The sequence below is a fragment of the Chiloscyllium plagiosum genome, unplaced genomic scaffold, assembly GCF_037043375.1.
Source record: "Chiloscyllium plagiosum isolate Xiang-an unplaced genomic scaffold, Cpla_swu_hap1 HiC_scaffold_44, whole genome shotgun sequence".
In the NCBI taxonomy this organism is placed as follows: domain Eukaryota; kingdom Metazoa; phylum Chordata; class Chondrichthyes; order Orectolobiformes; family Hemiscylliidae; genus Chiloscyllium; species Chiloscyllium plagiosum.
This window is the reverse complement of record NW_028270182.1, coordinates 12,543,651-12,567,905: the sequence shown is the minus strand read 5'-3', so window position 1 is coordinate 12,567,905 and position 24,255 is coordinate 12,543,651. Positions and strand designations below refer to the sequence as shown.

General features: G+C 44.1%; 1 protein-coding gene across 1 annotated transcript in view; it reads right to left on the bottom strand.

Moving 5' to 3' along the window:
* Positions 1-24,255, bottom strand: part of LOC122544360 (uncharacterized) — a 124,005-nt gene that overhangs the window by 87,272 nt on the left and 12,478 nt on the right. The window contains exons 2-5 of the mRNA XM_087982794.1: positions 21,912-22,028; positions 11,634-11,696; positions 7,104-7,438; positions 3,683-3,761 (exon numbers count right to left, since the gene is read on the bottom strand). Of these exons, the coding sequence (XP_087838920.1) occupies positions 3,683-3,761; positions 7,104-7,438; positions 11,634-11,696; positions 21,912-21,975 (541 nt within the window). The 5' untranslated portion in view covers positions 21,976-22,028. The remainder of the gene's footprint in view (positions 1-3,682; positions 3,762-7,103; positions 7,439-11,633; positions 11,697-21,911; positions 22,029-24,255) is intronic.

The window sequence follows — 24,255 nt, the reverse complement described above, 5'->3', positions numbered from 1 at the left end:
AGAGGCGGGTGCAATTACAACATTTAAAAAGCATTTGTACAGGTACGTGGATAGGCAGGGTATGGAGAGATATGGGCCAAGTGGGAATAGTTCAGTTTAGGAAACCTGATCAGCATGGACAAGTTGGGCCTAAGGGCCTATTTCTCTGCTGTATGGCTCTAAGTAAGAGTGCTACCGACTGAGCCGAGACAGACAGATGCTAAACTAGCTACAGGGAAACTAAAGTTACACAGTCTCCCTTTAAAAAAAAAATCAGTATTACATTGGCCATCCTTCAATTCTCAGACAAACACTAACATTCATCAGAGCCCTGAGACAAAACTTTTTAATTTTTTTATTCCGAGTACGAAGCCAATTGGAAGCTAATCCTTAATCTTCTTTTGACTCAAATAAGTGATCCAAAATGTTTCTTTTCTCTTTCTCATCTCACTCCAGAATTCACCTGGTTTCCAATATTTCTTTCAATGAGCCGTTGCTACCCCTTATTTAATTTGAAATATTACTTTTTTTTTCTGACGGGAAGGCTTGGAGGCCTGCTATGCTTTTCCAGTATGTAACGCTCCTTGTTTTTACAATGTTCGGGTGCACAGTACAGTCTGGGATCACTGTGCTTGCGTTAAGATGGCGAACCCCTGTACAAGATAAAGAGCATTGTGCTGACATGCACAAGCACTGAGGCTCTTAACAACATTTACTCTATGCTCACAGTAACCAACACCAAGAAAACAACGAGAGTGGGTGTTGAGAAATGGTCCCTTGGCTCAGTGAGTCCAGTTCTCCCAAACACTGTTTAGATTCGACACTTAACAGGCTTTGTCCTGTGGATCTGGAACTTACATTCTCTTTTCAACAGAAAACACAGCAATCCTGTTTCTCCTCCATAACTACCCTGCTAAGAAACCTGCTGGATTACGCATCTTTGACCAGTATGATTTCTGAGAATGCTGTTTCGTCAGCACATCACTATCTTTCAAGACATGCAGGCATTCTCCATTTCAACAAAAGAGAAACGTCATTTCTCGAAGGGGGAGGATAACCAAAGGATAACCTGGTCGTCAAAAATAAATGGGATAGTTATTCGGGGAATGAGAGACACATTTCCCTCTGTTACAAGCAGTGATTCAACTGCAGCTGGAGAGGAGATTAGAAGCACAGAAATTAGGAGCAGGATTAGACTACATAGCCCTTCCGATCTGTTACACCATTTAATATGGTTATGGCTGATCATCCAACTCAGTCCCCTGTCCCCGCTTTCTCCCACATCCTTTGAACGCTTTAAATCTAAGGACTAAATCTAACTCATTCTTGAAAATATTTGATGTTTTGGCCTCAACCACATTCTGTGGCAGAGAAGTCCACAGGCTCACCATAGAGTCACAGACTTGTACAGCACGGAATCAGATCCTTCAGTCCAACTCATCCTGCCAACCAGATGTTTTAAATTAATCTCGTCTCATTTGCCAGCATTAGGTCCATATTCCTCTAAACCCTTCCTATTCATATACCCATCCAGGTGCCTTTTAAATGTTATAATTGTACCAGCCCCCACCACTTCCTCTGGCAGCTCATTCCATGCACACACCACTGTCTGTTTGAAAGAGTTGCCCCTAAGGTCCCTTTTAAGTCTTTTCCCCCTCTCACCTTATGCCCTTTAGTTTTGGACTCCTCTACAGTGGGAAAAAGACTTTGGCTATTTATCCACGCCCATCACGATTTTATAAACTCTCAATAAGGTCACCCCTCAGCCTCCGACACTCTAGGGAAAACAGCCCCAGCCTATTCTGCCTCTCCCTGTAGCTCAAATACCGCCCCCCTACCCTGGCAAAATCCTTGTAAATCTTTTCTACACCCTTTCAAGTTTAACAATACCTTTCCTAAGCAGGAGACCAGACCTGAATGCAGTATTCTAACAGTGGCCTAACTAATGTCCTGCTTAGCCACAACGTGACATCCCAACTCCTGTACTCAGTGCACCGATGAATAAAGGGAAGCACACCAAACGCTTTCAAGGAACTATGAACCTCATCTCATTCCTAAATGGCCTTCTCCTTGGGCTGTGACATTTGATATTTAGAAATTATTATGAACTGTAGGTTAACTTTTACTCCTTCACCCAGATTAGGGAGACGGTGGTGAAGTGGTACTGTCACTGGATTTGTAACTGGGGACATGGATTCAAAGACCATGATGATAGTTGTCATAAGACAATAGACAATAGGTGCAGGAGTAGGCCATTCGGCCCTTCGAGCCAGCACCACCATTCATTATGATCATGGCTGATCATCCACAATCAGTATCCTGTTCCTGTCTTATCCCCATAACCCTTGATTCCACTACCTCTAAGAGGTCTATCCATCTCTTTCTTGAAAGTATCCAGAGACTTAGCCTCCACTGCACTCTGGGGCAGAGCATTCCATACACCCACCACTCTCTGGGTGAAGAAGTTTCTCCTCAACTCTGTTCTAAATGGTCTACCCCTTATTTTTAAACTGTGTCCTCTGGTTCTGGACTCACCCATCAGCGGAAACATGCTTCCTGCCTTCCTCTCCTTTAATAATCTTGTACGTCTTAATCAGATCCACTCTCATCCTTCTAAACTCAAGTGTATACAAGCTCAGTCGCTCCAATCTTTCAACATATGATAGTCCTGACAGTGAACTAATGACATAACCATGGGGTCTATTTTTACACTTTGGCCATGTACTCCTTGCACTTGAATAATTTGCTCAACCCTCATTCTCTGGACTCTCACACAAGAAGAAGGTTTACGTTTTATGTTTTGCCCCTTACTTCTCTCAGAGCAATTCATTTTTCTCTGTGTCAACCTGATCAGATTATTTAATTGCTTTAAATTACAATGTCCATAATCTTCTGCCAATCAATGAACAGGTGAAGTGCTGAGGGTTCTTGTGGTGCAGTGGCAGTATCCCTACCATTGAGCCTGGAGACCTGAGTTGGGGTCCCAACTGTTCTAAAGGTGTGTAATAACATCCCTGAGCAGGGTGATTAGAAAGTACTTTATAAGCAAGGTGCTGGAGAGCTGCTGTGCGTTTGAAATCAGAACGCAGCATACTTGGGAAGGGGAAACCTTTTGAAAAATTGCGTTTTTTAAAAGAAAGGCGCGGTGGCTCAGTGGTTAGCATTGCTACCTTACAGCGCCAGGGACCCGGGTTCGATTCCCACCTTGGATGACTGTCTGTGTGGAGTTTGCACATTCTCCCTGTGTCTGCGTGAGTTTCCTGTGGGTGCTCCAGTTTCCTCCCACAGTCCAAAGGTGTGCAGGCCATGCTAAATTGTCCATAGTGGTGGATGCATTAGTCAGGGTAAATAGAGGCTGGGGGGGGTGGGTTATTCTTTGGAGGGTCAGTGTGGACTTGTTGGGCCAAACGGCCTGTTTCCGTAGAGAATCTAATACTTTCAGAATCAGAAATTAATTATTCAGTGTCTATGTTGGGAAGGAAATATATATTTGCCTGGGGCAGGTAGGGGTGATACAAAGCATAGACTCAACAGAACGACATCAGAGAATAGGTCAAATTAATAGGATGACCTATATTCATTTGAATAGCTGCCCAGTATTTGCCCAATGCTAGCTATACAGCTGTGAGGGGCTTGCAACAATTACACTACAGTGTGGCACACAATCCAATATAATCATAAATCGTATGTCCAGAAGCCATACCTATGCATTCCTCTAGAGACTTGTCTATGACAGACTGGAAGATCTTTTCATACTGAATATCACTGAGTGTTGAGATCGGCTGAAAAGATTAATCAAAAGCAACACTTTAAAAAAAAGAGGAAAAACTACACACATCTACAGGTAATTAATGTCCAGCTGCTACGAAAAAGATATAAATAAATTTTATCCGGCATGAGTTTAATACATACATAAGACTATTATGTCTGCAACAGGATTTTATAGAGTCATATAGCACGGATACAGACAACTAGTCTACACCGACCATGTTCCCAAACTAAACTAGTCTCACCTGCCTGCGCTAGGCCCATATCCCTCCAAACCTTTCCTATACATGTACCTCTCCAAATGCCTTTTAAATGTTGTAACTGTACCTGCATCGACCACTTCCTCTGGAAGTTCATTTTACACACATCTTAAAAAAATGTCCCTCACATCTTTTTAAATCCTTACCCTCTCGCCTTAAAAATATGTCCCCTAGCCTTGAAATCCCCCATCCTAGGGAAAAAGACACCTTATCTGTACCCCGCCATGATATTATAAAACTCTATAAGGTCACATCTTAACCTCTTACACTCCCCAATGAAAAACTCCCAGCTTATCCAGCCTCTCCCCAATACTCAAACCCTCTACTCCCAGCTTCACCCTGGTAAATCTATTCTGAACCCTCTCAAATCTAATAATATCTTTTCTATAGCAGGGGGACCGGAACTGGACACAGTGCTCCAGAACAGGGCTTTACCAATATCCTGTACAACCTCAATATGACGCCCCAATTCCTTTACCCAAAAAATGTTAAAACAAAATTTAAAGGAATTAGATTAAAGTATTTGTGCATTTTTTTATAGCACTGCGCAATCTCAAAATGCATATTTGTGAGGGTGTGTGGACATGAGCACTTAGGAAAGTTTCTCCCCCGCCTCTACTCTCATTGAAATCCCCCACGTTACCTATTTTATTCTCTTAAACAACAATCTCCCTCATTCTTACATCAAATTCATCCTTTCTCTTCTGCACCCTTTCTTTTTAATGTCAAACCTCCTAAAGTACGTTCCTTACACCCAACAATATTTAAACAAACTGTCTTGCCAACCCCCTCCCCCGCACAGAATGTCACAAAGTCACCAGGAATTAATAGTTAATCTCACAGACATTTTTGTGGGGAACACTTAGAAATAAATCATTGGAGTATTAAAAAGTAAACGCCAGAGAGCAAGGAAAAAGCTGCTTAACTGAAAGTCAAGAAACATCCAATCCAATATCAGTCTATTTATTTCCCTAGTGGTGTGAGAAAGTAAATTGTTTTGTGAGGATAGCATGTCAGATGTGAGGTACTGCATTTTGGTAAAACAAGCAAGGGCAGACTTCAAATACAACATTTAAAAGGCATTTGGATGGGTATATGAACAGGAAGGATTTAGAGGGATATGGACCAAGTGCTAGCAACTGGAACTAGATTAGGTTAGGATATCTAGTCAGCATGGATGAGTTAGACCAAAGGGTCTGTTTCTGTGCTGTACATCTCTATGACTTATACAATTAAAAATAGGGCCTTGGACAGTGTTGTATAACAGAGAGACCTAGAGGTTCAGGTACATAAATCTTTGAAATTTGCATCACATTTAGATAGGGTGGTTGAGAAGGTGTTTACCACACCCATCTTCATTGCTCAGACATTTTGAGTACAGGAGTTGGGATGTCATGTTCAGGTTGTACAGGACGTTGCTGAGGCCCCTTATAGAATACTGTGTCCAGTTCTGGTTGCCTTGTTAAAGGAAGGATACTATTAAGCCGGACAGGGTTCAGAAGAGATTTATCAAGATGTTGCCAGAATGGAGGTTTGAGTTATAAGGAGAGGCCGAATGCACTGGGTATGTTTTCACTGGAGCATAGGAGGTTGAGCAGTGGCCTTGTAGAGGTTTATAAAATCATGAGGGTTATAGATAAGGTGAATGGCAGATGTCTTTTCCCTAGGGTGGGGGATTTCACGTTTTGGGGACATAGTTTTAAGGTGAGAGGAGAACAATTTAAAAAAGACATGACAGGCAAATCTTTTTGCACAGAGGGTGGTTCGTGGGAGGAATGAACATCCAGAGGAAGTGTTGAATGCAGGTCCAGTTACAACATTTAAAAGACATTTAGGTAAGTGCATGAATAAAAAATGTTTGGAGGGGCATGGGCTAGGAGCAGGCAGGTGGGACCAGTTTAATTTGGGGGATTATGGTCGGCGTGGACTGATTGGGCGGAAGTGTCTGGTTCTGTGCTGTATGATTCTATAAAGCAGGAACGTAGGCTAGTTGAATGCAGGACATCCTGAGATCAATCATCCTTGAATATGTCCAACTGTAGAGTTGGCAACTGTAAACAAACACAAACAAAAGTTGCAGGAGAAACTCAGCAAGTCTCTGTGGAGAGAAAAGAGGTTAACGTTTCAGGTCTTGTGGCCCTTCTTCAGAGCTATTAGCAACCCTAACTGTAGACTAGGCCACTACATCGGTATCCTGCAATGCAGCTGTGCACAATTAGTGGCAAAGTCATTTTTATGATTCGCATGTAGGCCCAACGGATTCTGTATTCATTGGAATCAGAGCCAGGTGGATCTCACCAACTATGAGATCCTTGACTGGGGTTGTTAACTTGATCCACTCAATGAGCCCTGGCTGACAGCTATAAACAGGAGATTCAGAAGGGCTCCTCAGTCTAGGGTAAATAAAATAAACAGGGGATTGAGAAGGGCTCCTCACTCTAGGGACTGGCTTTGAGCTAGCTGGTCACAGCCCATGAACAATGCATATGCAAATAAAGAGTGACTTGGTGATGGAAGACTGGCCTCTGTGCAATTATTTCAGGTTCCTAAATCAATTAAGAGAGCAGGCAGACTTAAAGCAATCACCAAAAGAGATAAGGGAAATAGCTTCTTCATGCAGAGAGTAGCTCGGGTCTCGAGTGTGCTGCCTTACTGAGTGGTAGAGGCAGGTTCAATTCATGCATTCAGAAAGGAGACAGTCTGTTTTTTTTAAAAACAATGTGCGGTGTTGCGGGAGGAAGGCAGGAGAATGGCACGAAATGAATTGCACATTTGGAGAGCTAGAGCAGACATAATGGCCTCAATGGCCTTCTTTGGCACCGTAGCAATACTGAGAAAGCAGATATGGGGAACTCAATAGGGTACCAGTGACTGCAAGGTCTTCTCTTTTCCCACCCCCACCCCCTTAGTGCTACACCCTTCTCAGACCATCAGAGCTTTCAGCATTTCCTTTATCTAACCATTCCACAAACTATGATTATATTTAAACGATCTAACTTAAAATCCGAACATAGGGAGTCTTATGGAAACATCTATAATTATCTCAATGTGTCTTTAATCTACCAGATATGCAAGTGGTTTATTTCAGAACCGCACCTTATTTGTTTTAGTCACACCTCCAACACACTTGGCTTTGCGTTTAACCTTCTCTTCAACGCTGACTTTCTCTGGTTTTGTGATGCAGCCCTCATCAGCGTTTGCCATGGCCTGTCTCTTTTCTAACAACGCTTTCTTTTTCTTCACTGTAAAGCTTTTCTGGTCCCTTTTTTCCATATCCGGGAACGTTCCTCCCGCACTCTCCCTGTTCTGCCCCTCAACTCCAGCAGAGGAGTTCTCACACAGCACCTCCTTCCTTTTCTTCGGTTTCATGATACCATCCTTCGCTCCCGGAGCGATGAAGCACACACCTCTCTTTGTATTCTTCTCGATACCTGAACATTTAAAGATTTTTTTGTGACAAGGTAATTTACTTCCTTGTGCTTTTTTGAATAGTTCAGCATACAGCACAACAGGAATACATAGCAGAATCATATAATAGGGACCCTTCAGCCGTTAAAGCTGCACCAACAAAAAACTGCTCTAAAACCAAACTAGTACCACTTTCCAGCAATCGGCCCATAGCCTTGAATGCTATAACATTTCCTGAAAGTTACAAGGCTTCCCCCCCCCTCCACTCTCAACTACCCTCCTAAGGACTGGATTCCAGATGCCCGCCTGCCTCTGGGTGAAAAACGCTTTCCTCAAATCCCCTCTAAAAGTCCTACCTTTCACCTTAAGATTACGCCCCCTTGTTATTGACCCTCCAACTAAAGGCGAGAGGAGAAAGATTTTAAAAAAGACACCGGGGCAATTTTCTTTTACACAGAGAGTGGTTCACATGTGGAATGAACTTCCAGAGGAAGTATGGATGCACATATAGTTACAACATTTAAAAGACATTTAGCTAAGTACCTGAATAAGGAATGTTTGGAAAGATATGGGCCAAGCAGTGGCAGGTGGGATTAATTTAATTTGGGATTATGGTCGGCATTAACTGGTTCGACTGAACTGTCTGTGTCTGTGTTGTATGACTCTATAACTGCTTTCTATCCACCTTGTCCATGCCCCTCACAATCTTATATGCCCCAATCCAGTTCCCTCTCAGCCTTCCCTGCTCTAAAGAAAATAGCCCAAGTTTATCCAGCTGCTTTTTATACCTAAACTGCTCCATCCCTGGCAACATACTGGTGAATCTGCTCTGTACCTCTCCTGTGTAAATACATCCTTCCAATAGTGCAATAACCAGAACTGCAGACAGCACCCTAACTAAAGGGTGGGCGGCACGGTGGCACAGTGGTTAGCACTGCTGCCTCACAGCGCCTGAGACCCGGGTTCAATTCCCGCCTCAGGCGACTGACTGTGTGGAGTTTGCACGTTCTCCCCGTGTCTGCGTGGGTTTCCTCTGGGTGCTCCGGTTTCCTCCCACAGTCCAAAGATGTGCAGGGTCAGGTGAATTGGCCATGCTAAATTGCCCGTAGTGTTAGGTAAGGGGTAAATGTAGGGGTATGGGTGGGTTTCGCTTCGGCGGGTCGGTGTGGACTTGTTGGGCCGAAGGGCCTGTTTCCACACTGTAATGTAATCTAAAATCTAATCTAATGTAATCTAATGTCTAAAGCTTTGCACAGCTCCAACATAACTTCCTTGCTCTTATAACCTATTCCATGACTGATAAATACAAGGGTCCTGTATGCCTGCTCAATTACCCTATTAACTTGCCTTGCCACTTTCAGAGATTCCCCCATAATGCCACACCCATGGGTGAACAGCACATGTGCTGGGTTCAGAATAGATACCATGACATTTGTGATGGTGCCCCCCAAATTCAAAGTGTTTTCAGTAAAAGAGTGGAAAACATGAAGGTAAAGAACTAAGACATGATGGGAGGTTTGTGCTATAAAAATGAGATCATTACTCAATACCATTGACTTCAGAATGTTAGATTTTGTGTATAACGTGTGACCAATGCTATGTCATCTATTTTGTACTACCATCTATCCCTAGTTATGTTGGGACTTAAATTAATTTCATCTAATATTGTACAAAGTACAACATTAGCAGCAGCTTTTATATGAAGTAACGCTGTAAGCTATTTGATTTTGTAAGGACCAGTTTAACAGGAACCTATTGAAAACTGCAATAAAGAAAACATAATTGATATTGCAATCGTTATAAAATTTATGTTTTTGTTTCTTGATTTAAGGTGAATTGTCAAAAGAAGCATTGATGGCACGATACGTTCTTTTACGTAGCAATCAGTTAGGATTTGGAATGTATTGTGGTGGAAGCAAATTCAGTCATGACTTTCCAAAGGTAATCGTACAGGGCTACAGGTAAGGTGGGGAAGTGGGATTAGTTCCTTCAGGGATGGGCTGAATGGCATGTTTCTGTACTTTAACCATTCTGTGATTTTTAAAAACATGGGACCAGCATCCAGATGGCCAGATGGCTTGGTGTATCTCTTGATGTGATACTCACTGAAGATACAAACCAAGAGGCTTGGCCCTTGGCATGTGGCATGTTAGCTGACTATAGCCAGCACAGCAATCCAGGAGCTCATGTTAGTTAGTCTCAGTGCTGCCAGGTAGCACAAGAAATAAAATCAACTAGGATTCTGATAGTCAGTCAGAGAGTCACATAGCACGGAAACCCTTTGGTCCAACTCGTCCGCACCAACCAGACGTACCAATTGGCTCAGTGGTTATCACAGCTGCCTCATAGCACCAGGGACCTGGGTTCAAATCCAGCCTTGGACGACTGTCTGTGTGGAGTTTGCACATTCTCCCCGTGTCTGCGTATGTTTCCTCTGGGTGCTCCAGTTTCCTCCCACAATCCAAAGATGTACAGGTTAGATGAATTGGCCATGATAAATTGCCCATAATGTTCAGGGATGTGCAGGTTAGGTGCATTAGTCAGAAGTAAATAGGGTAGGGGAATGGATCTGGGTAAGTTATTCTTCACAGGGTCAATGTGGATTTGTTGGGCTGAAGGGCCTGTTTCCACACCATATGGATTCTATGGACCTATTCCCATTTGGCCCATATCCCAATACACCCTTCCTATTTAAATACCTATCACGATGCCTTTTAAATGTCACCACTTCCCCAAGTAGCTCGTTCCATACATGCACTACCACCTGCCCAATAAAGGTCCTTTTTAAATCTTCCCCCTCTCACCTTCAAGGTATGCCTTATAGTTTTGGACTCACCCACCCTTGGAATAAGACCTTGGCTATTCATCCTTATCCATTCCTCCCCAAGATTTAAAAAACCTCAATATGGTCACCCCTCAGCCATCGACACTCCAGGGAAAAAAGCCCCAGCCTATTCAGCCTTCCCCTATAGCTCAAACCCTTCAGTCCCAGCAACATCCTTGTAAATCTTTTCAGCGCCCTCTCAATTTTAACAACATCCTTAACACTTTAAGCAACATTACAACCCAGTGTTTTATGCAGATGGTGAGTAAGGAATGGATATTCTTAATTGCCTTCTGAAATGGCTGAGCAAGCCACACAGTCCAAAGAGCAATCAGACAGTGGAAACACCTTAATGCAACACCCAGATCCCAGGAAGGAAAAAAGGGCAAAAAGACACACTGACTAATGGCAGCTATAGACATCAGGAGCTTCCTTGTCTCCTGTGCACAGAATCTACTTTTAACCACTAAGGCATCAAAACAGAAAGTACTTCTTCAAACTAAGTAACCTTTCCTCGCTCTTTTTCTTCAGCACATTCAACATACGATGCAGACAATAGAAACCCTAAAGGAGACAATAATTTTAGCTCTACCATTTGTGACATTTTCCATCATAGAGTCCCACAGCATAGAAACAGAGCCTTTGGTTCAACTCTTCCACGCTGAACAGGTTTCCCAAAATGACTGTGTCCCATTTGCCTGCATTTGGCCCCTATCCCTTTGAACCTTTCCTATCGATGTACCTGCCCAATTGTCTTTTCAATGTTGTCACTGTACCTGCCTCCACCACTTCCTCAGGCAGCTCATTCCATAAACACACCTGAGAGGTTGCCTCTCATGTCCCTTTTATATCTCTCCCCTCTCACCCTAAACCTAAGCCCTCTGGTTTTGGACTCAGCTACTCTGAAAAAAAACCTTAGCTATTCAACCTGCTCGTGCCCCTCATGATTTTATAAACCTCTATACGGTCATCCCTCAGCCTCCAACACATCAGAGGAAAAAAGCCCAAGCCTATTCAGCCCCTATATAGCTCAAACCCTCCATTCTCGGCAACATCTCTGTAAATCTTTTCTGAACGCTTTCAAGTTTAACAACATCTCTCCTATAGCGGGGAGACCAGAACTGAATGCAATATTCCAAAAGCGACCTCATCAATACCCTGTACAGCCGCAATATGATGTCCCAATTCCTATGGTCAATGCACTGACAAATGAAGGCAAGCATACCTAACACCTTCTTCACCGTCCTGTCTACCTTGGGTTATAGCCGAAAACTGTTAGATGCCAAAGGTGCACTGACGCATAGTTCTTGTGAGAAAATATTTGGAGAAAAGTCACTTTTATCCAACAATTATAGAAATGCATGCCACGTCTGACCTAGCTACTTAAAACCTACCATTGCTTGCTGCAGACACCTCAAATGTACCAGGATTATCAGCACAGCACAGTTTCCTCAGCTCTAGAAAAGTAAGTACACAAAATGCAAATCAATTAAAAGATCTTTCATTTTAAAAGGTGCATTGCCTTATTGAATACAGTGGGTGCAGCCACAGAAACTGGTGAGGAAACATTTGATTTCAAGCCTACTGACAATTATTGTGAGATAGAGAAATGTGAGTACGTGGCACATTTCATTTGCTTACAATTGATTTTCTATACGGAGAGTAGTCAAAATAAATGTTTTGGAGATTTATAAACAGTGACAGCTTTTTGAATGCACCACATCCACAAACGTTCATTCTGTCTACCACCAATGCTCAGTAGCAACAGTATCAGTATCATCAACAAGCTGCACTGCAGAAATTCACCAAGGCTCCTTGGACAGCGCCTCCTGAACCCATGGCGACTGAGGGCAGCAAATACATGGGAAAACCACCACCTGTAAGTTCCCCTCCCAGCCGGTCACCATCCTGACCAGGAAATATATCGCCGCTCCTTCAATGTCGCCGGGTCAGAATCTTGGAACTCCCTCCCGAAGTTCATTGTAGATGGCCCACACCAAATGGGCCACAGCAGCTCAAGAAGGCAGCTCACCATCATCTTGTCAAGAATACGTGAGGTATGGGCAATAAATGCTGACCCAGTCAATAATGCCGACACCCCATGAATGAAAAAGAACTGTACATAAGATTTTGCTGGGAAAAGATCACTCCTGAGATGAAGGGCTTATCTAATGAAGAACGATTGGGCCTATACCTATTGGAGTTTAGAAAAATTAAAAATTTTCTCATTCTAAGGAAGCATATAAGACCGTGAGGGAACCTGATATTTGGATACCAGGAGAATGTTTTCTTTTATGGAAGGACACTAGAGCCAGGGAAATAAAAGGAACCAGTTCTGAGGAAGAGTTTTTGGACCCGAAACATTAACTCTGACTTCTCTCCACAAAGGCTGTCAGACCTGCTGAGCTTTTCCAGCAATTTCTGCTTTTATTAAGAATAGGTCTCCCTTTTAAGTCAGGGATGAGAAGAATGTTTTTCCCAGAGGGTCATTAGTACTTGGAATTCTTCTCTCCAGACAGCAGAGGAACCTGAACCATTGTATTAATTCTAAGCTGAGTTAGAGTACTTTTTGTCAACACATTGGGGAATTCAATGGTTATGGCGGCAGACAGGAAGGTGGAGTTCAGATGGCAACCAGATCACCCACAAATTTATTGAATAACAGAACAGGCACAAAGGGCCAAATGGATCTACTCCTAAGTCTAATGTTCCTGTACACAGGAGGAAGTCCTTAGTGGCAAGAGTAATTCCATGCGTAAAAGATGTGAACAAACCCTCTAAATATTGTGCATATTTAGCATCAGGCTTTAGACAATATGATTGCAGGTGATTTTACTGGAGATGATGCCCAGGACCCTGGTGTTAAACATTTCATTTCCTTAGTCTTGCAACCATAGCAGTAAAAGGCAGATTTATATAATTGCTAGCTAAGACAGTACAGATACTCTCACTTTTCCTACTGAAAGCTGAGCAGGCTGATTTTCCAGTCCCACTATCGTCCTCTTTCAGAACAAATTAGGCCTGTTCCTTCCACGCCTTTTATTCTTCTATTGATGTTACCTATTTGGCAACAACAATTCCTGACTACTGCAGTTCCCGCTCCTGACAGGAAAAGCAAAAATCAGAGTCCGTGCACCTTACAACTCACTTTGTAAAACTCCTGAAGCCCTTATCAGGCATGCCTCCAGTCGCAAGAGCAGGTGCTTGGCTCATCTTTCTGCAGCAGATATTTACAGTCCTTAGATTTAGCATGGAAACACCACCACTTCCAACTTCCCCTCCGAGCCACACACCATTCTGACTTGGAAGTACATCGGCTGTTCCTTCAGAGTCACCGAGTCAAAAATTCTGGAACTCACATGCTAACAGCAGTGGGCATCCCTACTCCACACGGTCTACAGCAGACAAAGAAGGTGGCTCACCCCCACCTTCTCACCGTCAACTGAGGGGGCCCAGCCAGTGACTCTCATCCCATCCCCTGAAAGACTAAAGAAGGGTCATGGCCTCTAAAGTGGCATAGAGTGACCCCGTGTGAACCCCCCAAAGAGAGGAAATATGATGCAGCAACAAAGATAATTCAAAGATGGGGAGGAAAGTTTCCACCCACAGTCCAAAGATGTGCAGGCTAGGTGGGTTAGCCATGGGAAATGCAGGGTTACAGGGATAGGATGCGGGGTGGGGGGCTTCTGGGCAGAATGTTCTTCAGAGACATGGACACCATGTGCTAAATGGCTTGCTTCCACACTGTAGGGATTCTATGAAAGGGGAGACAATAGAGTGGGGAAATTGCTGGAAAGGTAAGTGTTTTCTGCTGGAAGGAGAATCAAGTCCATCACATTGAGTGGAGCTGATTTTGTTTCCTTTCACTTTTGAAGAGTGCTTTACCGTGGACATACTTGTCATGCCTGTTGTGTCAACTAGCTGCCTTGATGATGTGTTGGAAATGGGTCAGAAGAGGTTTACTAGACTGATACCTCGAATGAGCAAGTTATCTCACGAAGGAAAGCTGGGACAGGGCAGGGCTCATTTCGACTGGAGTTGAAAGAGTAAGGGGAGGTTTGACCAAACTGCATAAGATGCTGAATGGCCTTGACAATGTGGGAACTTCTCGTGGTTCAGTCCAGAACTAAGGAGGTGGGGAGGCGGCACTGTTTTAAAATTATGGGCCTCCATTTTAGAACAGAGATCTTATCTCTCTGTGAGTTGTGCAGTTCAGGAATTCTGCCTCAGAAGGTGGTGGACACGGGATCAGTCACAACACAACTGTGCTGTTTCTTTATTTCAGAGAGGTACCACCACAGTCACCAGAATGTCAGCTTCAGAAGCAGTGGGTAAACAGCGTCGAACTCCGAGCGTTAGACAAAAAAAGCGTGGCGAAAGTGAAGACTGCAGATGCTGGAGATCAGAGTCAAAAGTGTGGTGCTGGAAAAGCACAGCAGGTCAGGCAGCATCCGAGGGGCAGGAGGCAAAAGCCCTTCATCAGGAATGAGGGTGTGAACTGAGGGGGTGGTGACATAAATGGGAGGAGGGTGTGGGGTTGGGGGGGAAGGTCGCTGAGAGTGGGTGGAGTCAGACTCACACAGACCCAGGGTTTCAGTTTCTCTTTCAGTTGAAGTTGGGGTTTGAAGTTGTTAAATTGTTTCCTTCCCTGTTTCTTTCTCCTGGGCTGGAGGAGATAGCAAGTGAGGAAAATCTGTTTTGCTGAATTTGCCTTTGCCAAGGGTGTGTTTATATATTGCTATATTGGAACAGTTGATGATCAGTAGTTAAATAATGTACTCTTTTCTGAAGTGTTTCGACTGAGTTAAAGTTGTGCCAATTCTTTTTTTTTGCTTGTATTTTAACTGGGGTAAGAAGAAAGTGTGTTTTGCTTAAAGCCTCATAGTTGGACCGATCAAATCACAACTGGAACACGGCGTCTTATGTTTGCATTTAAATAAAAGTTAGAGTCTCGGCTATTTTGAGGGAGTTTGGTCTTGTCCACAACAGAATGAATATTTTTAATGTGATGGTAGACACCAATTCTTGTCGGGCAGCGGAATCAAAGGTTATTGACGTAGATGGAAACACGGAATTTGAAACAAAACAAATTGCACAACACCAGGTTATAGTCCAACAGGTTTATATGGAAGCACACTAGCTTTTTGAGTGCCTTCATCAGGTGGTTGTGGAAGTTAAGATCATGCTCACGGAATTTATAGCGAATTTTGGCGCAGCGCTCCATAAGCTAATGCTTTCAAATATACCTGTTGGACTATAAACTGGTGTTGTGTGATTTTTAACTTTGTCCACCTCAGTCCAACAGTGGCACCTCCAAGACAAAGCAAATTAGTCACTGATCTTACTAAATAGCAGAACAGGTTGTGAAGGGGTTGAATCATCTATTTCTGCTCCTACCTCATATGTTTGTACATATTTTTCCTGCATGGCACAGCTTTCTAAGCATTTAGCAATAGGTAGGCAATCCATCTGGGTCCTGATGAAATCACGTCCCTTTCACTTTTGTGTAAGACAAGCTTCTCTACATTTGACAGGCATGCCTAGTGTGCTGTTCTACAATTACTGTCGCTTAAACAGAGCAGAACTCCTGAAACACGTTGGCAGGAATTGGTACACAGGTGAGAGGATCTAATAGTGTTCCTACCTCTAGACCAGGAGGCCCAGGTTCAAGTCCCATCAGCTCCAAAGATGTGCGATAGCAACTCTGAACAGGTTCACAGGATCATGGAATCCCTAGAGTGCGGTACAAGGCCTTTGGGCTCATTGCGTCTGTAGCAACCCTCCAAAGAGCATCCCACCCAGATTCAGACCCCGCTCTACCTCTGGGATCCTGCATTTACCACGGCTAACCAACTTGTCTGCATCACAGGGGCAATTTTGCGTGGCCAATCCACCTAACCTGCACACCTTTGGATTGTGGGAGGAAACCAGGGCACCTAGAGGAAACCCACGCAGATACAGGGAGAACATGCAAGCTCCACACAGACAGTCGCCAGAGGGTGGAATCAAACCCAGGTCCCTGGGCTACAGTGCCATCCTAAAGTGGTTGATTGGAAATTAAAATAAAAACTCAGAGTGAGTGGTATATGACCTCTGGAACCTTTCTCCACCTTCCTTCCCTCAACAGGCAAGTGCGTCAACCTCTTTACTGATGAGAGAGCCTCCTTATTTGTAACAAACGGCAACACTGTAGACAGCCTGGTTGCCTCCATGTCCACATTTGGGTGATGTTTGGCCCTTTGTTTGTTATTCGGGGGGTTTGGGTATTGCAGAGAAACACTTAATTCATAATCAGTGTAATAAATAACAGTCTGTGGTACAGTTAGCCATAAAGAGCTCACGCTAATGTGAAATAGGGTCAATTCTTATGATTCTATAAGACCAACAGACATACGGTAAATAGGCAAAGTCTTTTCCCTAGGGTCGGGGAGTCCAGAACTGGAGGGCATAGGTTTAGGGTGAGAGGGAAAGATATAAAAGAGACCTACAGGGGCAACTATATCACACAGAGGGTGGTACATGTATGGAATGAGCTGCCAGAGGAAGTGGTGGAGGCTGGTACAATTACAACATTCAAGAGGCATCTGGATGGGTATATGAATAGGAAGAGATTGGAGGGATATGGGCCAAATGCTGGCACGTGGGTCTAGATTGGTTTGGGATATCTGGTCGGCATGGATGGGTTGGACTGAAGGGTCTGTTTCCATGCTGTACATCTCTATGACTCTAAGTAGGCCACTCAGCAAATGAAGTCTGTTTCCCCATTTAATTAGATTGTGGCTGATCTGATAATCATCAACTCCAATTTTCTGCCTTCTCCTTATAACAATTTAGCCCCTTACTAATTAAAAAGTTGTCTATCTCACAGTACCAGGGACCCAGGTTTGATACCAGACTTGGGCGACTGTCTGTGTGATGTTTACACATTCTCCCCGTTTCTGCGTGGGTTTCCTCCAGGTGCTCCGGTTTTCTCCCACAGTCCAAAAATATGCAGGTTCGGGTGTATTGATCATGCTAAATTGTCCTGTAGTGTCCAGGGATGTGCAGGCTAGGTGGATTAGCCATGGCAAATGTGGAGTTTATGGAGATGGGGTGGGGGACTAAGTGGGATGCCCTTCCAAGGGTTGGTGCAGCGTGGATGGGTTGAATGGCTTCTTTCTGCACTGTAGGGATTCTATGATTCTATCTCAGCCTTGAATATACCTTATGAACCAGTTTCATCCATCCGTTGCAGTGAAGAACTCCACAGATTCACTCCCCTCTGAGAGAAGAAACTCTTCATCCCCTGTCCTTACTGGGTGACACTTTCCTCTGAGATTACAACCTCTGGCCATGGACTCTCGGCCTGACAGTAAACAACCTCACTGCATTCACTCCATTAAGTCTCCCAAGAACCTGTTACGAATCAAAAAAGCTCGCCTCTCATTCTTCCAAAGCAACCCGCATGTACTAGCGTGTGGCCCAGAGGCTAGATGCAAGGTCTCGCACTTTTAAGAATTCACAACCTAGCTCTGGGTCTTTACGTTGGCTGCCTAACTGAGGCAGTGGGACGTACAAATGGAGTCAATGGATGGAAGTCGAAAGTGTAGTGCTGGAAAAGCACAGCAAGTCAAGCAGCATCCTAGGAGCAAGAAAATTGACGTTTCGGGCAGGATTATCCCAGTCCCAAGCCTTCAACTCGGAACCACCCTACAGACCAGTCCATCACTCCCCCGCGACCTATCACCTTCTCCCTCATCTACCTATCACATTTCCAACTACCTTGCCCCCAGCCCCAGCCCCCTCCCATTTATCTCTCAGCCCCAACCCACAAGCCTCTTTCCTGATGAAGGGCTCCTCCTCGCCTGCTCCTCGGATGCTGCCTGACCTGCTGTGACTTTCCAGCACCACTCTCTCGACTCTGATCTTCATCATCTGCAGTCCTCACTTTCTCGTCCTCAACGGATGGAAGGTTGGCTTGTGTGTATTACGGGGTGCAGTGGGGCACCAGGTATGAGGCTAAGCATCGTGTGAAGTGTTTCAGCTGCAGGGAATGTTTCTTTTATAACTATCACTGTATGGGCTTTATTTTTTTGCAGGCGGAGCAATCAGGTCTCAAAGATCTGTTCATTAGGTCACAAAACACCAATTACTTTAACATAATAATTTAAAGAGGCCTTGTGGCTGTTAGCGCTCAGTCTGAGGTCTGTGATGGCTGGCTCTACCTCAGCGCTTGTGATCCCAAAATCTCATCTCGTGACTCCATCGGGACTGACAGTCTGGGAAGTCCTCGCCTCAGCCACGTAGTGACCATGAGATGGGCCATTTGGCCTATCAGGTCATTTTGTTTTATTCATTCACCAGATGAGGGCATCGCTGGCTGGGCTTTCATTTATTACCCATCCCTAATTGCCCAGAAGGCAGTTAAGAGTCAACCGCATTGCTGTGGGTCTGGAATCCCATGTAGGTAAGGATGGCAGCTTCCTTCCCCTAAAGGGCATTAGTGAACCAGATAAGTTTTTCCAACAATCGACAATGGATTCATGGTCATTAGACTCTTAATTCCAGAATTTTTTTTTACTGAATTCAAATTCCAACACCTGCACAATCCGAACCCACATCCCCAGCACATTATCTGGGTCTCTGGATTAACAATTCAGTGATACTCCCACTAGGCCATTGCCTCCCCCTGACATCATGGCTAAACTGAGAATTATCAACTCCACTTTTCCCTCAATGCCCTTACTGATTTAACATTTGTCTAAATCAATCTTGAATGTACTTGAAGACCTGCTTTGACAGCCCTGTGCAGTGAAGAATTCTGTAGAGTCACTACCCTATTCTAATCTATTCCAAGATGGCGGCAATGGAGTAGGCAGCGTCCAGGCTCAGCTTTGCGTCTGCTACTATTTTTTCCTCCTTTTCTCGTTCTTCTCTTTTGTTTTTTAGCTTTTTAAAAAAATCTACCTTCTGGAGAGAGCAGCAGGTACTGCATTGGAGCACTGCAGCAGCTGAGGGCCCGAAGCGAGGTGACCAGCAGTCCCGGAGGGAAGCGGAGCAGCCAGTGGGCTGGGAGCCCAGTGCGGTCAGTCTGTCATAGATGACAGTCAACGGCTTGGCAGCCAGGTTAGGGTCAGCCCAGCTCAGGAGATACAAGACTGTATGTGGAAAGCCCCCAGTGTTTAGCGACTGCAGGCTATAGAAAGACTGGTAATGTCTATCTTTTAACTTTATTTCTTCATTTTCCTAATTTATACTATGAAGAACTGTAATATAAAACTTTTCTCTTTGTTTCTCTATTTTTGTATCTAATGTTTTAGTACCCAAGAAGGACTGATTAGGGATAGTCAACATGGCTTTATGCGTGGGAAATCATGTCTCACAAACTTGATTGAGTTTTTTGAAGAAGTAACAAAGAGGATTGATGAGGGCAGAGCGGTTGACGTGATCTATATGGACTTCAGTAAGGTGTTCGACAAGGTTCCCTGTGGGAAACTGGTTAACAAGGTTAGGTCTCATGGAATACAGGGAGAACTAGCCATTTGGATACAGAACTGGCTCAAAGGTAGAAGACAGAGGGTGGTGGTGGAGGGTTGTTTTCAGACTGGAGGCCTGTAACCAGTGGTGTGCCACAAGGATCGGTGCTGGATCCACTACTTTTCGTCATTTATACAAATGATTTGGATGTGAACTTAAGACATAAAGTTAATAAGTTTGCAGATGACACCAAAATTGGAGGTGTAGTGGACAGCAAAGAAGGTTACCTAATAGTACAATGAAATCTAGAACAGATGGGCCAATGGGCTGAGGAGTGGCAAATAGAATTGAATTTAGATAAATGCGAGGTGCTGCATTTTGGAAAAGCAAATCTTAGCAGGACTTATACACTTAATGGTAAGGTCTTAGGGAGTGTTGCTGAACAAAGAGACCTTGGAGTGCAGGTTCATAGCTCCTTGAAAGTGGAGTCGCAGATAGATAGGATAGTGAAGAAGGAGTTTGGTATGCTTTCCTTTATTGGTCAGAGTATTGAGGACAGGAATTGGGAGGTCATGTTACAGCTGTACAGGACATTGGTTAGGCCACTGTTGGAATATTACGTACAATTCTCGTCACCTTCCTATCGGAATGATATTGTGAAATTTGAAAGGGTTCAGTAAAGTTTTACAAGGCTGTTACCAGGGTTGGAGGATTTGAGCTACAGGGAGAGGCTGAATAGGCTGGGTCTGTTTTCCCTGGAGCGTCGAAAGCTGAGAAGTGACCACATAGAGGTTTATAAAATCATGAGGGGAATAGATAGGATAAATAGACAAAGTCTTTTCCCTGGGGTGGAGGAGTCCAGCACTAGGGGGCATAGATTTAGGATGAGAGGGGAAAGATATAAAAGGAACCAAACAGGCAACTTTTTCACGCGGGGGCGGTGTGTATTGAATGAGATGCCGGAGGAAGTGGTGGAGGCTGGTACAATTACAGCATTTAAAAGGCATCTGGATGGGTATATGAATAGGAAGGGGTTAGAGGAATATGGGCCAAGTGCTGGCAAATGGGACTAGATTAGGTTGGGATATCTGGTTGGCATGGAGTTGGACCGAAGGGTCTGTTTCCGTGCTGTACATCTCCATGATTCTATTTGTAACTCGGCGCTTAGTACCTAAGATGGCGCCATCTGTGGCAACAGTGTACACTTTTCACTATACCTCCATACTTTTGTCCTTGAGTACACATAACAATAAAATCTAATTATAATTCTACTCTCTGAGACAAGAAATTCCTCCTCACCTCTGTCTTAAATGTCTGACCCCTTTTTCCGAGATTATGCCCTTTGGTCACTCACAAGGGGAAACAATCTCTCCATATCTACCTCTATCAAGACCCCTAATTATATATGTTAATCAGGTTGCCTCTCATTGTCCGAAATGTCAATGAGTACAGGCGCAACTTTTCTCACCTCCCCTCACAAGAGAGTCCCTCCATTCCCCGGATCTACCTAGTGAACCCTCTCTGGACTATTTCCAGTGATGGCGTGTTATCCTTTTCTTTAAAAAGGCATCATCCCACACAGTGATACTCGTAAGATAAGGAACATGGAGTGAGAGATTGAACTTGAATCATTCCTCTCCATCATTATGTACCCTCTATTCTCATTTCAAATCTTCACTAAACTTGCAGTTTTAGTTACCACGTAATGGACAGGGCAACCTCGATTATCCGAACGACACAGGCAGGGATTATTTTGTTCGGATAACTGATTGTTCGGATAACTGACCGTACTCCCTTCACCCCTCGCTACATAATCCCTTCAGCACGTCACTCGCACATTCCCGCCAGGCCCTCTGTGTGTTTGTGGGCTGTTTAAAGATCAGACTCTCGGTCAGGGCACTTGGCGTCGATCGGTGGTCAGCGGCTTGCGGGCAAGCTGTGTTGCGAGGAAGGGCAGGAGGGACGAACTGTTCTCCAGGTCCTCAACTCACCACAACTGTGGGCAGGCTGGGCAGTCATCAGTTAGGCCAATGTGGCCCCCATCACGCCGACTCCTCGCAGACATCCTCTCACAATCTCTCCTACCCTATTGATGAACGGGACCTTGAGATCTTGTTCGGATAATCCAAAATTCGGATAATTGATGTTTGAATAATCGAGGTTGCACTGTACAAGGTTTTAATGTACAGAATCAACAGTTATTAGCATAACCGCACCTTCAAAATCTTTCATGGTCCTCTCTCTAAACCTCAGCTCTCTGAGGAGTTTGACTTGGTTCATGTGAAGCTTTCAACTTTCTGTTAAACACTATCTTCTTTTTTGTACATTTGTCCCTGCAAATAAAGAAAGAGTCTAAATTAACATCCTTCATTTGGCATAATTTTCTTAGGTACTATTCAAAACTATTTCAACAATTCCCAAGTTAATGATTTAAATTGACAACGCTATTCTACCTTTGGTACCCACTTTCCTGTCTGTTTTGTCTTTCCAATTCTATTGTGTAGTTCAGTCTCTCAGCTTCCTTTTTCACTTAGACATGTCATAAAAGAAACTTGTTCTTATGTCAGGCCTTTAAGGCAGTAATGTTTCATGGTAGCAATATCAGAATTTTATAGTGAGCACATTAGGAGAGGTGAGGCAGATTCTTGGGACAATAGGATCATAGAGGTTGACAGCACAAAAAAAGGCCCTTCGGGACCACGCCAGTCAAAAATAATCACCTATCTATTCTAATCTCATTTTCCAGCCCTTGGCGCACAGCCATTGTACGTGTATATTAAATACATCTTAAACGTGATAAGGGTCTGTGCCTCCGCCACTCTTACAGGCAGTGAGTTCCAAACTTTCACCACCTTCTGATTGGAAAAACATTTCCTCACATCCCCTCTCAACCACCTGCCCCCTTACCTTAAACCTATGCCCCTTATCACTGATCCCCTCACCAAGGGAAAAGGTTGTTTCCTGTCTACAATATCTACAGGGGAAGAACATGGCACAGGATGTGGTCGGAGGACAAGTTGTAGGGGGTGTGCGTGCAGTCAAAAGTCTCACGGTGGGATCAAGGTCTAATGCTGAAGTGAATGTAGGCTGGGAAGGTCACAGGCAGATGTCCAGTCATGGAGTCTCCGAGCACCTGGAGGTAGGTGTGAAAGCATACCTCCTTAATCTACTGAGATTAACCAACACTAGGGAAATACGACTGTTTATTTTACAGCAGATCACAGAGTCATAGAGGTGTACAGCATGGAAACAGACCCTTCGGTCCATCTCATCTATGCCAACCAGATATCCTAACCTAGTCTCATCCCATTTGCCAGCACTTAGCCCATATTCTTATAAACATTTCCTATTTATATACCCATCCAGGTGCCTTATAAATGCTGTAATTGTACCAGCCTCCACCACTTCCTCTGGCAGCTCATTCCATATACGCACCACCCTCTGTGTGAAAAAGTTGGCTCTTACGTCCCTTTCATATTTTTCCCCTCACCCTAAACCTATGCCCTCTAGTTCTCGACACCCCCACCCCAGGGGAAATAATAGCTGAACACCACTGAGCCTTGCATTGTCTTAATCCAAGTTGCGACACTCCTCTTTGGGATTGCAGTTAGATTTAGATTTTAGATTTAGATTACTTACAGTGTGGAAACAGGCCCTTCGGCCCAACAATTCCACATTTCACCAGCTAGCTTCTGTTAGAGATGGCAGTGGCTGAGCTGGAGGTAGTTCTTCCACCTGACACAAACCTGCAACCGTTTTAAGTCAAAATTCAGCCCATTCCTTCTGCACATCCTCTGGCCAAATTATTCAGCTTACAATTAGAATCATAGAATCCTGACAGTGTGGAAGCATGCCATTCAGCTTTCGATTTCACACTGACCCTCCAAAGACTATCCCATCCCAGACCCAACCCCCTACCCTATCCCTGCATTTTCCCATGGGTAATCCACTTAGCCAGCACATCCCTAGATACTATGGGGCAGCTTAGCATGGTCAATCCACCCTAATCTGCACATCTTTGGACTGTGGGAGGAAACCAGAGCACTTGGCGGAATTCCATGCAGAGTCTGGGGAGAAAGTGCAAACCCGGTGGAATCAAACCCGGTTCCTGGTGCTGTGAGGCAGCAGTACTAAACACTGAGCCATAGTGCTGCCTACAATTAACTGATCTGATCTCATCCTAAATATTAATTACATGATTTTATACATGAGCTGCTTGTCATGACATTTTTGAAAGGGAGGTTATACATCAGGGAAGTTTATTCAGCACAGAGAAACGCTTCAATGACTGATACATATTAAATGGTACGCTAGGTTTCTTACAGATGCTTTAGCTTTCTGCTTTCATTACTGTGTCCATTAATCTGTGAGAACCCATAAATAATTGACCTTTATTTAACATAGATTCCTTTACTGTAAATTTAATATTGCATTTGTTGTCGCAGGGTTGAGTTAGCTACGTAGGCCCAAAAGCTTCACATGTTGGCTCGGTCTTGCTGCTGTGGGGGTGGCAGGTCCAAACTCCTCCCTCCACCTCTTGCCACAGACTCAGATGATCAA